Source organism: Spea bombifrons, chromosome 7, assembly GCF_027358695.1.
Source record: "Spea bombifrons isolate aSpeBom1 chromosome 7, aSpeBom1.2.pri, whole genome shotgun sequence".
Lineage (NCBI taxonomy): Eukaryota > Metazoa > Chordata > Amphibia > Anura > Pelobatidae > Spea > Spea bombifrons.
Genome location: NC_071093.1, coordinates 13,703,287 through 13,718,402, shown reverse-complemented (window position 1 = coordinate 13,718,402; position 15,116 = coordinate 13,703,287). Strand labels below are relative to the sequence as shown.

The 15,116-nt window shown below is 34.9% G+C and overlaps 1 protein-coding gene across 1 annotated transcript in view; it reads left to right on the top strand.

Annotated features, from left to right (window-relative positions):
- The first annotated feature begins 4,923 nt into the window (after positions 1-4,923).
- TTN (titin) overlaps positions 4,924-15,116 on the top strand; it is a 201,585-nt gene continuing 191,392 nt past the window's right edge. Inside the window, exons 1-7 of the mRNA XM_053470904.1 lie at positions 4,924-5,132; positions 6,686-6,789; positions 11,697-11,900; positions 12,149-12,436; positions 12,811-12,896; positions 12,997-13,241; positions 14,701-14,908. Of these exons, the coding sequence (XP_053326879.1) occupies positions 6,699-6,789; positions 11,697-11,900; positions 12,149-12,436; positions 12,811-12,896; positions 12,997-13,241; positions 14,701-14,908 (1,122 nt within the window). The 5' untranslated portion in view covers positions 4,924-5,132; positions 6,686-6,698. The remainder of the gene's footprint in view (positions 5,133-6,685; positions 6,790-11,696; positions 11,901-12,148; positions 12,437-12,810; positions 12,897-12,996; positions 13,242-14,700; positions 14,909-15,116) is intronic.

The following is a 15,116-nucleotide window of genomic DNA, read 5'->3' as shown; positions in this document are numbered from 1 at the left end:
CAAAAAAGTCAAGAGGTACATGTCTACAGACCTACAGACTCTACAGGCCTCAGTTAACAGGTTACATGTTATAGTTCATGACACAATTAGAAATTGACTGAAAAGTATGGTTTGTTTGGAAGGGTTGCCGGGACAAAGCCTCTTCTCTTTAAAAAGAACATGGCAGCACAGCTTAGGTTTGCAAAGTTGCATCTGGACAAACCATAAGACATGCTGGAAGAATGTCCTTTGGATATTTTGCCAAAAACCAAACACAGCATACAAACACCTCATACCAACTGTCAAGCACGTTGGTGAAGGGGTGATGATTTGGGCTCATTTTGCAGCCACAAAACCTGGGATTGAGTCATTGAGTCGACCATGAACTTCTTTGCATACTAAAGTATTGTAGAGTCAAAGTGAGGTCATCTGTCTGACAGCTATCCCAACTCTCTATTTTATATTATATATTTCATTATATTATTTTATTGTTATCAATATTTTTTATATATGTTTTGTCTATTTTTTTTATAAATGTATATTATTTCTATTTATATTTTGTATGTAATTCTAAATATATCTGGATTTGAGATAAAAGGTATATTTCTTGCTCTATTTAATAAGTTACAATCCGCTTTAGATACATAAGGGTTAACTTTGTTACCAGAAGGATGGGTATATCAGCTATATATATATGGCATTCAGCTATTCACCAATGAGGACTGAAGCTTTATTAAGCGCAATTCATGAGTAATTGGAGACATACGTACAGTTTCCTGTAACAGATACATTTGTTTATTTAACTCCTTTGTTTTATGTATTATTTGATTACATTTATTAAAATATTAATTCTATTTAACACCAGTATACATTGTAAGCTCTCCGTCTGGCTCATTTCTCACTTTTTATATATTTTTTTTTTTACAGGATATGATTCCCCCCTCTCTGTTTTTTTCTCTTTTATGTATATAAATTGATGGAGTGATGATTCTCATTTAAGAAGACAACTAATTCTGTATATGTATGTGATATTTCCCTCTTATACACTTGGGTGGTATATGGGTGTAAACTGTCCACAACTCCACAACTATGTGAGAGACTGATACAATCATACAGAAAACCATTACTTCATGTTATTGATGTAAACGGTGGTTCTAGAAGCTATTGAATCATAAAGTGTACTTTATTTTTCACACATGGCTTCACCATTTTGGCTTTATTTTTGTTAAATAAATCTTGACACGGTGTAATATGGCGTGGGTTGCTTTTCATCCGACTTTGTGCTTATTTAATTTGTAGACCTGCTAAGGAACAGATGATTGTTTTTTTTCCCTTAGCTTTTTAACTGAGGACTCCCATTTGTATAAATTAAATTACACTTTGCTTTTCAGAAATAGAATTTGGGTACTACGAGTTCTATCCAAAATTATTAAAACTTACATAAAGCACACATAATTAATCAGTCCGTCAACTTTATTATGTCAGACCTCAACATGATCTGTTGGCTGCGTTTACAGCAGTATTTATAAGTTTTAATGCAGCTCTCCAAAAAGACCTTTTATGGTGTATAATGTAAAAGTATATAGAGCAGATCATGAAAGGATTTAGTAAATATGAATAATAAAAACAAATATAGCTACCAGGCCAATCCAGTTCACTAAGCTCATTCACTTACTGCTGTAAAATTGGTGGTAGACTCCATTATTTTATATTATTGTATTATTATTATTATTTCTCTATATGGCTTATTTGATGAGTTATGTATAAAAAACTGGACCTACAAACATAAGAGTTTAATTTCTATTAATATAGTTCATCAAAATGTCATGGAGTGTATATCTCACAAAGGCATTTCAGGCATTTGGCATTGGGTGGCTGCCACTCCTGTGAGTCAGTTGCACATATATGAAACCAAAGAAAGGCAAGGGAGTAGTTGGGACTGCTTGGGTCTATTCTAGGAAAAGGAGATGTAAAACAAAGTTATCCACTTTAAGTACCCACATTCATTCTTATTCTCTAAATGTGAAAATAATTTATGGGGCATGTGCATGTTAAGCAAGTTAATAGCAAGGCAGTTAAAGAAAGATAAAGAAAGATCTTTAAGGTAGCACTTTACAACTAAATTGTGAGCAGCATTTGGATACATAAACTCCCTAGATTATATGTTTTGGGTTTTCTATGATAATGTCCATTTAAAATGTTTAGGATAAAGCTATAGCCTTTTTAACCAAATTATTTTTTCATTCATTTTCTTTCATAATCGCCTTCCCCATATTGAGTTTTTGATTCACACTATTTTGACATTTTGTCATGCTAGGTAGGTTTGAAAAGTAATATCCTATGACCTATCCTATAAGGTCTTATTTTTACGCTATACAACATTGGGGATGGGCACCAACATACATGGGAATGACATAGCAACTCTATAGCATATTCCTTAGAAAGGCTCTGCTGTACATAGGAAGGCTAGGGGGCTTCAGTATTTATCTGCACTAAATACTAAAGTCCCACAAATTATATTGTTTTACAGTTGTTGAACTGCAATTAGCTAAGCAAATGTTGATCTTCTTGTCTGCCTGAGGATCATGGGAGTTAACTTTCAATAAAAAGTATGGAGATTTTTGACACCCTCATCCTGACCCCTATTTGGATCAACTATTTAAAGCAATATGGCTAAAGAGACCATCCTGTATTTTTACCCCAGTTGAAATGGACTAAGTGAATATGTTTTACGAGACACACTAAAGAGACTGCAACACAATAAAGACATGTTAATTTTGATACTGAAAAGGACGCTAGGGCTTTCAGTTTATTGATACACCTGTTTGGTTCGGGGGCAAAGAAGTTAAGTTTAAAGAGGCAGTAACATCTTTTATTCAGGAGATCAGCAGAGCAAACTGAATTTGTTTCATATCCGTGTCTCTGTAACCACCCAAGGTGAATACTCTTCTCTGTGACCTTATTCTTGTGAAATCTTTCACACCAGAGTTTTCACACCAGGCGGAGGGTCTACAGGTGAATGGGATGATCCTCATTGTTTCACAGACTTCAGCTGACATAGTCTCGTTTAGTTGTGTGCCAATTGGTGCCCTCTCACTGGTTCTCGCATTTTAATTCCTTGATTGACTTGACTTTATATTCTAACAAATAATGCTGAGAAGCTTTAAATTACACAGCGTCTTTTAACAACTAAGACCCCTTTCATGTTTATCGGACCAGCTAAATCATTGTGGTTTTTATAATGACTTTCTGTATGTCATTATGTTTAATAAAGGCTTTTTTTGCTCCACCTTACCCACTCTCGTCTATTCTTTTGTTGGTTAAAGAGGTGGGGGTGTTTTGGAGTAAGAAGAAAAAACTTGACGGTGTCTTGGTCAAGTTGTAATTACATTCAAAGCTCCAGTCTGGCTTTTGGTTGATGTCAAAGGTCAAGGGCAAAGAAGAGGACTATATAACAACTATTCAGTAAGCAGGAGGTAGTGCTTATGAAGTAGGTACTACAAGTTACATAAGCTTCACATGGTCCTATGACAAATTTTGACTTTAGAAACAGAATTCTGTGTATTTGAATCCAGATGAGATTATACAACTAGGTTACAAATACTGATCACAATGTGATCAGATCACAATAACATTTCTGCACTTCTTGGTCAGGTTGCGAGAGAAGAACAGAGAGAAGATTATGTTCTGGCCTATCAGAAAATAAAATGGGAAACGAGAATGTCTGCTCCTCTAAAGTGGACTAGGGTTATATTTCCTAAAACCCACAGCCTACACTCCTGTATAGAGAGACAATGGCTCAGCAAACACTCACATCTCTCTCTCTCTCTCTCTCTCTCTATTTCTCTCTCTCACTCTCTCTCTCTATCTCTTTCTCTCTCTATTTCTCTCTCACACTCTCTCTCTCGTCTCATTGATTGTATAATTAATTCTACACTGTGTTCTAAAAATAAAAGACATCTAAAAATATGGGATGTTTCAAGATCCTTGAAAAGTAGCAGAATATTTTTTTGGCATTTGTCTGTAAGTTCAACTAATTGCAACTAGATGTATTTAACAAGGAAATAAAATGTAAGTACTGGACCAAAATCGTACTATGAGAATGTCAAATGCAGTCTGCGAAACTCAAGGAAGCTGTCTGCTTTTAGAAAAAGACCAGAAAAATAATGTAAAAAATTAAATGTGCAGGGATTTTTTTTTAGTTGGTCCAGATCTGAAATTTGCCCTAAAATTGTAAAAAAAAAAAAAAAAGATATAAATTTTAGATGTATAAGAAATTCCCAAAAAGAAAATTAAGTTTTATTGTTCAGTAGTATTTTAGTTTTTTTCCTCCACCTTATTCATTCCGTTGCTAACGCAGGACAGCAAGACAAACACTATTCATTATTTTATATTTAAAGCAATCTAGGTTAAGTAAGCGAGTGCTCTGAACAGTTGGCAGACAAATGCATTAGCACCCCCGGAGCAGACTGTATCCTGAGAGCCTTGAGTGACAGTAACAGAGTCAATGTATATGTGTAAATTGCTTTTTTTTTATATATACCAACTACTTTTCTAAGAATTTAACATACAAGACAAATATGCACAAGAAATAAGAACTAGGACGAAATCTGAAGATATTGCTGAATGTGTTTCCCTGACCTGGAAGACTAAAAATCTATTTTATCCCTTGACGCTCTTCTCTTTTGACATCCTTAAAGTTTCAACCCTTCCCCCGCTGCTGTGCATGTGTTGGGTTTCCACTGTGAAACCAAATTTAAGGATGCCCGATTTAGCACCAGCAGTCATCTTGACAGGTGTGACATTACATAAAGTACACCACCCCACACCACAGTCCCTGGCTACTTTGGACCAATAGAATTGTTTTAGGAGATGATGATGCTGGAGTGTCAGCAGATCTGGGGTATATAAGCTAAATGCACCATGTTAGCACTTCTGAGCAGTTCGTGCATCCCCAGCCTTGCCTCGGGTGTAGGGATTGCATAGAAAAACAAAACTACACACAGCCAACCCCTGTGTAGTTTTGTTTTCTAAGCATAGAGGCTCAACCATTTACACACTGGAATTGTCTAGCAATATTCTGTGGAATAAGGAGGTCGTTTCCAAGCCTTTGGGCTCAGTCCCACCATTTTTAGGCACTCTGAAGACATCAGGTCAGTAGCATAAAGATATGGGGAACCCATTTTATTAGATATGTCCACATATATATATTTATGTGTAGATGCAATGCGAAATATGAGTGGCTATATGTATCGGGTATGTGTACATTTATATGTGTGTTATTTATATACTATAATAAACTTTTAAAGTATATATTATAACTAGATTTATATGCGGGGAGAAATATGCATATATAAGGTTGCTAATTTTAAGAGTACAATGAGTTTTTATATATTAACAAAGACACTTTAAAATAATAACACTATGATACAGAAGAAGAGGGGCCTGCTCTTGAGAGCTTAATATATATATATATATATATATATATATATATATATATATACTTATTTGTGAGGTTACATGTGAATTAGAAGTGTTAAGTGTATGGGAGTGAATAGTGTTCATATCTTATGTCCCAGTAGCTAATACCTGCGTTATTTTTATATTTTCACTTATGTAACATATTTTTTTCTAAACTGTTGTGTGTTTTTTCATGTAAAGGAGTTTAGTTCTAAAGTTGTGCTACCCATAGCCTGGTAAAAGCCAAGAATAACTCTGATAAAGTCCATGAGCCGATGACTTTTTAAGGGAATCATCTGCTCCTGTATCAGTATCAGCCCTGCTGGGAACACTTGTCTCCTGTCAATCACAGCTCCATGTGCTATTTTTAGTCTATGCCCTTTTGTGATCTCTACCCATTATCTTTTAAACCAAGTAAATGTATTAGACATATAAAACTATTATATATTTTTTTCTTTTAGTTTTGAAAACTTAGTTTTATAAAAAAAAACATTATTTAATGACCTGTAGTGTATTTGCCTTACAACATTATCCTTTTAATCTATTAAAAAAATATTTTTTATATGTTAATCAATGTAGTTTCTGTTACTACATTTATTAAAACAATAGTTTCTGTTACTATTATTAAAACAATACCATTCAACCTACTTATAACAAACTATTGACAAATAGAAAAGCCTAACATAATTGTTATAAAATAAAACTGAATCATAGTGAAATTGTAAATTAAAATATTTTTATATTTAAATGACATTTTGTATTGTTATATAATTTGTATAAAATGTTATTGAAATAAAGTAATTGAATTAAGCCAAATACTTAGAAAATACTTTACAATAAAGGCCACAGTATTTAGCACTGTACCCTAGAAGTGTGAATTTTTACACACTTTTCCACGGATTCATGAATTTTTTGGCTCTAATTTACATAACATTTCAGTCTGTTTCTGAAAAGGTCATAGATTCTCATTCCACTCCATATTTGTATTCTTCGATTATTTTTGTAAAAACATTAAAATTTCAAAAAGTTTACATTAAAAATAATGAAAGAGGCTTAACTAATTGGATGTTTTCCAATTAACTTACTATATTTTTCGCCATTTTCTTACCGCTATTCAATAAAGACTCACAAAAAACATTTTTAAAGAACTATGAGTTATTTAATTAGAATTACTTAATCAGAAGTAGAAAGAAGAAATATATACTTTGAATTTTATTTCTTATGGCTTTTTTCCTTATTTCCCTAGGGTGCCTATAAAGATGTCTACGCAAGCGCCGACGTTCATTCAGCCGGTACAAAGTGTTGTGGCACTGGAGGGTAGTGCCGCAACCTTTGAGGCTCAGATTAGTGGTAAGGATTTATTTTCTAATCCATTATTATATATTTATATTGTATGCCATATCCCTCTGAAAAAATGTCTACTCAGTTGTGGTGAAATTATCTTTATTATCCTGAAATAAGTTTTTAGTAGATGATTCTGTTGTGTTAAAAGGATATTTACTGGAAATTACTATATATGGATTTTTGGCTAAAAATCTAGCATGTCCTCCAAAAACTATAAGAATAATTCAAATATCAAGTCTATGATAAATGAGTATTAGTATTTTCCTTGTTGATATATCCAGGTAACTCCATAATAACTTCAAATGATCTAATTTACATCAATATTGTCACACCTTTTTTAATATGAACCATGAAGAAGCCTAGGCTGGAGGACTCCATTGTTCATACATGCTAAGAGTTATACATACTGGAGACCACTAGTTGGACAAAAATATGGAGTTTTGGATTAAATATTTAATTTATTTGCTCATGGTTATAGACTGAGGGTTAACACATTTAGACCTTCGCTGTGTATCTGACCTCTCAGCTGTTGTCGACCTGCTTTCTTTGCCACTTAGTCAGCCAACAGCTAATGGCAGTATTGATGGGAGTTGAAATCTTCTAACAGCTGCAGGTCACAGTTGTCTAGTCTTGTCTCAGAGCTTATTTTAGATCACTTTGCCTTTTCTTATTTCATGATGGTTCCTAAATTGCCTGCTGTCTAATGTTCTAAATGTTATAATGTCCATCTAAAAATCAGATGCCAAGTATATATAGAGTTTTCATTTTTGATACATTCAGATCCCCCTGATTTCTGGTTGTATATTAAAGGCCTTATAGCTATAGTTGTCTATCTCCATGAAACAAGAGCATGGACAATGGACAATATGTTAGTTCGGTGTACAGTTTGAGATTTTTAAATGTTTTGTGATCATTCTGTAATTTGGTTTCATGTTGTTCTATGCAAGATTGTCAAAGGGACTATTTTATATGAATCCAAATTTCTAATTTGCATTATTTTTTTGCTCGACTATAAGAAAAACTGTATCTTTACTAAAGATGGCATCTTGGTTGCGACTATACATCTGACTGAAAATGTTGTAAAAGTGAGTGTGGCTTGGTAGCCCTTATCTGGTTCTGTAAAATCAGAATATGATTCAACAAGTTTCAACAGATAATAAGTCATTACAATAGACAATAAATATATAAATGTTTTATTTGGCAATATAAATGTTTCTCTAGATATTTTTAAAAGGCCATGAAAGTAGAATTAATGTTTTAGGTATATATTACCTATCTAGGGTGACCCGGGGTGCAACAAATTGCAACGTTTTCTTCCTACTGTTTGACGCAGAAAAGTCTATTTGGCTACATTGTCGCCAAATATAAGGTTATTGATATAAACTGCTTGATCGCCAATCTGTGCAGAAATGAGTTTATAAAAGTGATTTCCTGTTCTCTGCACTTGAGATTTTGGTATGGTAAGAATGGAGGTTATGAGCCATCTATCATTGGCAGTCTGCTGTAATGATGACTAATTAACTTTGGTTCAAAGGATCGGATGATATTGGAAGAGGTTGTGCCTGGGCTATTTTAGGAAAATTGATCTGCTTTAAAGCTACATGGCAGCTGCCTCGCTATAAAAGGCGCGATGTGTTGATCCATCGCCTGCAACACCAGCTCTATAATAACCCCACACCATGTCCTGTCACTCAAACCCTTCAAGCTACAGCTGCCTTTCTAAATTTAAGATTAATATGCTGAATATATAGGATATATATATATATATTCTTTTTAAGGTTTGCTGCCATTTATATGTATATATTTATGTATGTATATAAACCAGAATGTCATTGGTGTACTTTCAAGTTGATTTATTTGATTTGCTGTAGAATGCAGGCGAAGGTTCCCATTGAAGTCTTAAATCTAGATAGATAGATAGATAGATAGATAGATAGATAGATAGATAGATGGATGGATGGATGGATGGATAGATAGATAGATAGATTGCTAGATAGATAGATTAGATAGATAGATGTAAAAAGTAGATGATAGATGTATCTGGCTAATTAGACATGATAACAATAAAGTTTGAAACTTGGAGTCTATGAGATCCAAACAACATCTCACAGCAAATGTATTTTCTTTCATTTTAACCCCTTAAGGACAATGGGTGGTCCCTAAACCAATGAAAACAATGCATTTTGAGCCCGTACATGTACAGGCTTTGTCATTAAGGGGTTAATATAAGAGAATGTTGTAATAGCACCTATTTGAAAACTGGTGGCATGCGATGCTCCTTTTTTTATATATAAATATATGTAATTATGAGTACATAGTTTAGTTTAAGTTTAGTTTAAGCTTTGTGTCCATGTGTTTAAATTGGTTTCAGAGATTGTAGCTCGATTGTTGTAAAAGGCGACCCTTTTAAAGTAAAACAGCAGTGTAGCAAACCCAACAGTTATCCCAAAAGTAAAGATAAAATAAGATTTCCCTATATCGTCGAAGATGAAGTGCATTTACTCTGACTATTCCTGATGTAATCTGAGATATATTCTGAAAGGTTACTGGGAGTGATTGCACACAATGTATAGTTCAATGCAGCATTATCTATTTAAACTGTAAAATTTTCTTTAGATGGACTACATTTCTGGGAGGTCATAATGTAATTGAAGCGATTACATGCTGGCCCCACATTATGTAGAAATGTAATTACATATCTTCATTCTCATGCTGCTTTTTAATGCGTTAAGGCCCTCAACAGTGGAGTTTTATTATAAAATTAGCTATCGTACAAGCAGAAGAGATAAATACCTCAATAATGAGACATGTTCTTTTACCTAGGAAGTCCTGGTTAGATCAGGGTTAGTCTACAGGTTGTGTTCCTGTGGTTGTGTAACTCTGTTGCTCCAAAAAGCTTTTGTTTGGCTAATTGTCATGTGAGTTTGTGATTACACAAGATGAGCTGAATTTTACTGAATTAAATAAAATGATTTAAAGAAAATAAATGTATCAAAGCATTCTATATTAACAGGGGTACCTGAAAGTCAATAATATGTATGTAATTATAAATTGTAAAAATAAAATCTAGTATTGTAACTTACTCAGTTACATAAATAGCTATACATAGGTCACACTCAAAATAAGTCTTGCCCCCTAGCCAGGGGCAGACTGGGACCATCCAGGGCTCTGGGCAACAAAACGTCATGGGCCATCGTGGTGATGTCCCTTCCTTAGCCACATCCTGTCATGACCACGCCTCCTTATATATGTTTTTCAGTATTTGTAGCAATAAAAAAAGATAACTTTTAAACAGTGTGAACAAATTTTAATTTGTGGTTTTCACACATCACATACATAGTATTTACTATCACTGTAAACAACTAAAAATAATAAGTATAAAAGCTCATTGAAAGCATTGAATAGTTCTTCTGAAATGGACATTTACAGGAGAAGAACAGTGCATTGGCCTGGCTAATTTTTTGGCCTGGAACTCACAGAAGATGGGACAGCTTAACTGTCATCACTACATACTGAGCCAGACATTGACAGTGGTACAGCCTGTGCTACCTCTGCCCCTTAAACAGCCTGCATGTGCCACCTTTGCCCTTAAATAGCCTGCATATGCTACCTGTGCCCCTTAAACAGCCTACCAGTGCCACCTCTGCCCCCTCAACAGCCTGCTTATGCCATCTCCTAAAATAACAGTACCCTTCTGATCATTTACAATGTTGAGAGGTATGCAAAGTTATAGATTATTACTTTTTCGTGTTTCAAAACTTCATTCCTGATGTGCTTTCATTAAATGGTTTTGAGACACATTTATTTTTATTGTATAGATCTCTTACATAGTGTTCTGTTCTGTTGTAATGAGCTAAATTAACCACATGTTACTCATTTTATTTCTGCACACCTGTGGAATTCTGTAATGGTTTTGAAGGAAAGGCCAGAAGTAGGAGGGAGTGTAGCTAAATGACATTGTTCCTACCCAGGGGTGAAAGAATTGCCCCTGTGTCTGGCAATCAGCTGCCATTCCTGCAGCATCCTTTCTAAAATGTTCCCAGGCATGAGTTAAATGCCAAGAAATGTAGCTTTGGCCAAATAAAGGAACTTTCATACGATGTTATATCACTTTCTCCCTGTCCCAGTGCTACAGAGGCATGCTCTCTGTGCTTCATTGCCTGCAAATACCTGCAATGTGTTTCCATGCCATGTATGCTGGGGAGGGTGCAAGCACAAAGAAGACCTTCCTATGGTACCTGGCACAGGCCAGAAATACAGAAAATAACCTATACATTTGTTACTCATTTTGTTTGTAAATGTATAGGTCATTTTTAGCCCATTAATATGTACTTTCTACAGCAAATCAAATAATGTGATTAATTATGTACTATTTTTTATTATAATTTTGAGAGATAACTTGATTCTTGAAATACATGGTGTCTATATAAAAGTCCAGATGTCCAGAAGAGTATTCATTGCACTTCTCTGAACATTCTGTGACTTGCAATGGAGTATTGTATTAGAGTACAGTGATTTCGGAGACAACTTCACCAAAAAAGTACTTTTGATGATCTTATGTATTACCGTACTAAGTGATTGTACACCAATTTCATTTCAATATAATATCTGAAATAAAAAAGACTAATCCGGAATGACAGGTTTTACATGGTTAATAAAGTAAGAACAAAGGAAACTAGTCCTCTTCCCATCCATCTTGTTTTCATATGAAGTCTCAATATTAATACATGTTTTAATATACGATATAGATTTACGATAAGTTTGAAATATTCTTCCAAAAGTGGCACTGTATGTTAGCTGTGATAAGCTAGAGATTGTTTTTTTTTACTTATTATTCGTTTATATTATTGTAGTTAAGAAATCATGTGTGCCCGCTAATCATTTTCATTTTATTTCTGTATTTGTCCTTTTAGGTTTTCCAGTTCCAGAGGTGAGCTGGTTTAGGGATGGCCAGGTAATTTCTGCTGCAACACTGCCCGGTGTGCAGATCACGTTTAGCGATGGCCGCGCTAGACTTGTGATCTCCGCTGCGACAGCCGCACACAGTGGAAGATATACCCTACGAGCCACCAATGGAGCAGGACAAGCTACTAGTACCGCCGAACTACTTGTAACAGGTATGACCAAGTACCCGAAATCATATAATATCGAGTGATCCCATGTCACAAAGTCATGAAGAACCCCAATCGATAAGGTTAAATAATTGTTATCACAAGCACAGAAACATCAAATAGCGCCCTAGTCCTTTTAGCTGATCCAACCAAGCTATAGAGTCACCTATGCTAGGACTTTGGTGTTTTTGTGTTTTTCACATCTCTGTACAAACTAAGTGTTTTTAAATGCCTTATTTTATTTTATTCTGTAGCTGAAACTGCACCCCCAAACTTTACACAAAGACTACAGACTACGACAGTAAGACAAGGCAGTCAAGTACGACTTGACGTTAGAGTGAGCGGAATCCCTACACCTGTGGTGAAGTTCTACAGAGAGGGCGCTGAAATTCACAGCTCCCCTGATTTTCTGATTGTACGTGATGGAGACCTCTACAGTTTAATAATCGCAGAAGCTTATCCCGAAGATTCTGGAACTTATTCTGTCAACGCAACAAATAATGTCGGACGTGCCACTTCAACAGCTGAACTGACTATTCAAGGTACGGATTCTATTTTGCAAAATCAGATGAGAGAATCTTTGTTTCCCATAAATTCATGATTTCATCCGAACGAAGGTTACATTTTATTTTAAGGCTTTGGAATCATTAGCATTCATGTAAATTGAATTGTTTGCATTGTTTGAGGGGCTTCAAATAGAAATGCTCCACATTTCCACCTAAATCACACTATAGATTTGTATAGAGTTGTATAACAGTCTACAAATAATTTTGAACGTGTTGATTTAATATAATTAACAGTGTTTTTACAATCATATAGTAACATTTGGTTTCAATCCATAGAATTTGTTGATTAGAACATCACAAAGTCAACTTGATACAATTCTTACATTTCACTGTTTTTGTAACTTTTGTAGCTGATGAAGAAATCCCCGCTAAAAAGACAAAGACACTTGTATCGACTGCTCAGATTTCCCAAGCAAGACAGGCACGTTTCGAAAAGGTAATTTTAGCAAATTTTTACACCATATTAATAACTGCTTTGTCCAAATGTCCATAATATCTATGGTTTATCTATAATCTTCCTTGATTTTGTTTTGCAGAGAGTAGAGGCTCATTATGAAGCTAGATCCAGTGCCACAGTTGAAATGACTATTGAAGGAGCTGCAGGACTGCAGCTGCCACATAAAACTCCTCCTAGAATCCCCCCAAAGCCCCCTTCAAAGTCACCAACGCCTCCAGTAATTCCTACTAGGATTCAGACTCCAAGACAGCAGTCTCCTTCACCTTCGAGACAATCTCCTTCCCCTGTAAGACCAGTAAGAGCACCAGTGCCATCACCAGTAAGGTAATACATCTACCGGATTTGTATATTTCCTTATGTGCAAAGTGCTGAGATTTGACTGTTGGTTCACCAAGCTACAATTAAATACAAAATGTGCTACCGAGTGGAATGATGCTAAATTAAAGATGAAATATGGATTTTAAATCATTTTATACAAATGCATTGCTAGGACAGGGAAAGAGAGAACATTTCTGCCAGACGCATTATCAATGTATTACCACACTCAGTGAGAAAGAGAGAGAAATGAATGAACAATGATCTGAACCATGATAAAGAATGTCTAAGACACTATGATGTTATAGAATAACCTGTATAACTAGCATACAGACACGCTATATCTCCTGCCAGAAGTTTAAAAGACTTTTGACACCTCAAGTGACCTCTGACATAATGATTTGTGCATCACACTTAATAATGACTGATCAAAATCCTGGACTTCACTGATTATTATTATTATTGTTATTATTATTATTATTATTATTATTATTATTATTATTATCTTTTATATATAAAGCACCAACAGCAGAGTTGTACAATTTAAGCAGTTAACACATACACAACAAATATACATTAATACAAACAGATACATCAGGAGTTGAAAACCCTGTCTGTAAGCTTGCCATCTAGCCTTATGGTATGGTTACACAAAGTTCCTGGCAGGAATGGTGGGCTTTTGAGGCGCTGCTTGTGAGCTTACAATCTATGGGATCTTTTCTGTTTCACAAGTAGTATTGCTCTGCCAATAAACGTATCGCATTGACTCTGCTTCTTGGTAACCACTATTGTCTGAAAAGTATTTTAGTTCCAGTGACACTGACGAGTGCCAATAGGGTTCAAATATTATTTTCTTTGTTGATTCCTAAAAGTACCTGGGCATTGTTGCACCTTTACCTTATCTATGTATACCATACCTATCTTTCAGAAATAATTTTAAAACTGTTTATCTGGACGTTTAATAACCTTTATGTTCATAAATATTAGAATACAACTAATGTTTGCTGTAAATAGGCAAATTGTACCCTTTTACCTTAAATCAAGCACTATTTTTAACAGTAGTGTTTTGGTGCCATCTTGTGGTTATTTTGCAGATTACATTGGATACTTGCTTTATTTTCTTTCTAGTTGGGAGGAAGAAGGACTTACATTGCTACTAGATTTTGCTCTGTTTGTTTTATTGGAGTACCCTATACAGTATATGGCAACAGATTCTGTAGTGTTGCTACAATACGGGGCAGTAGAAAAAAGGAACAAAGACTATTTAAATATTAACAATAACATTAACACATGTTTAATGCGTACAGGCAGAGAAGGACAAAGGGCTCTGAGCTTACAATCTACTGATATAATATTTTAGCATCCCTATCCTCATTTAAGATGAGTTAAAGTAGAGGTAACTGGTTTATGAATAGGACTGTGTTATCATACAGTGAAATAATGTTTGTGTTTTCCTTTTATTCATCAGGTCAGTCTCTCCGGCTGGAAGACTGTCAACTTCTCCAATCAGATCAGTTAAGTCTCCTTCCCCAATGAGGACCACACCAACACCTCACGCTGCAGAAGTTCCTCCTCCTTGGAAGCAAGAAGTTCTTGTATCTACAAGGGCTGCACACACAAGGATTGAAGAGAAATGGGAATCTGAAAGAATGACTACCGGAGTTGAAACCAGAGAGGTAATTGGCCAGTGTTTGTTTTTAAGTATGGCGGAACATGGAAAGTTATTTTCAAAATAAACCTATATTTTGTATAACTCCATGTTGAGAATAATAGGGTTTCCTCAGATCCCACAAGATGCCTTGTTGTACCAATAAACATAAACATTAAAAACAAGTTCGAAAAGGAGGACCAGGGTATCTTTTCTCTGAAAGTCTTGTAGTTTGT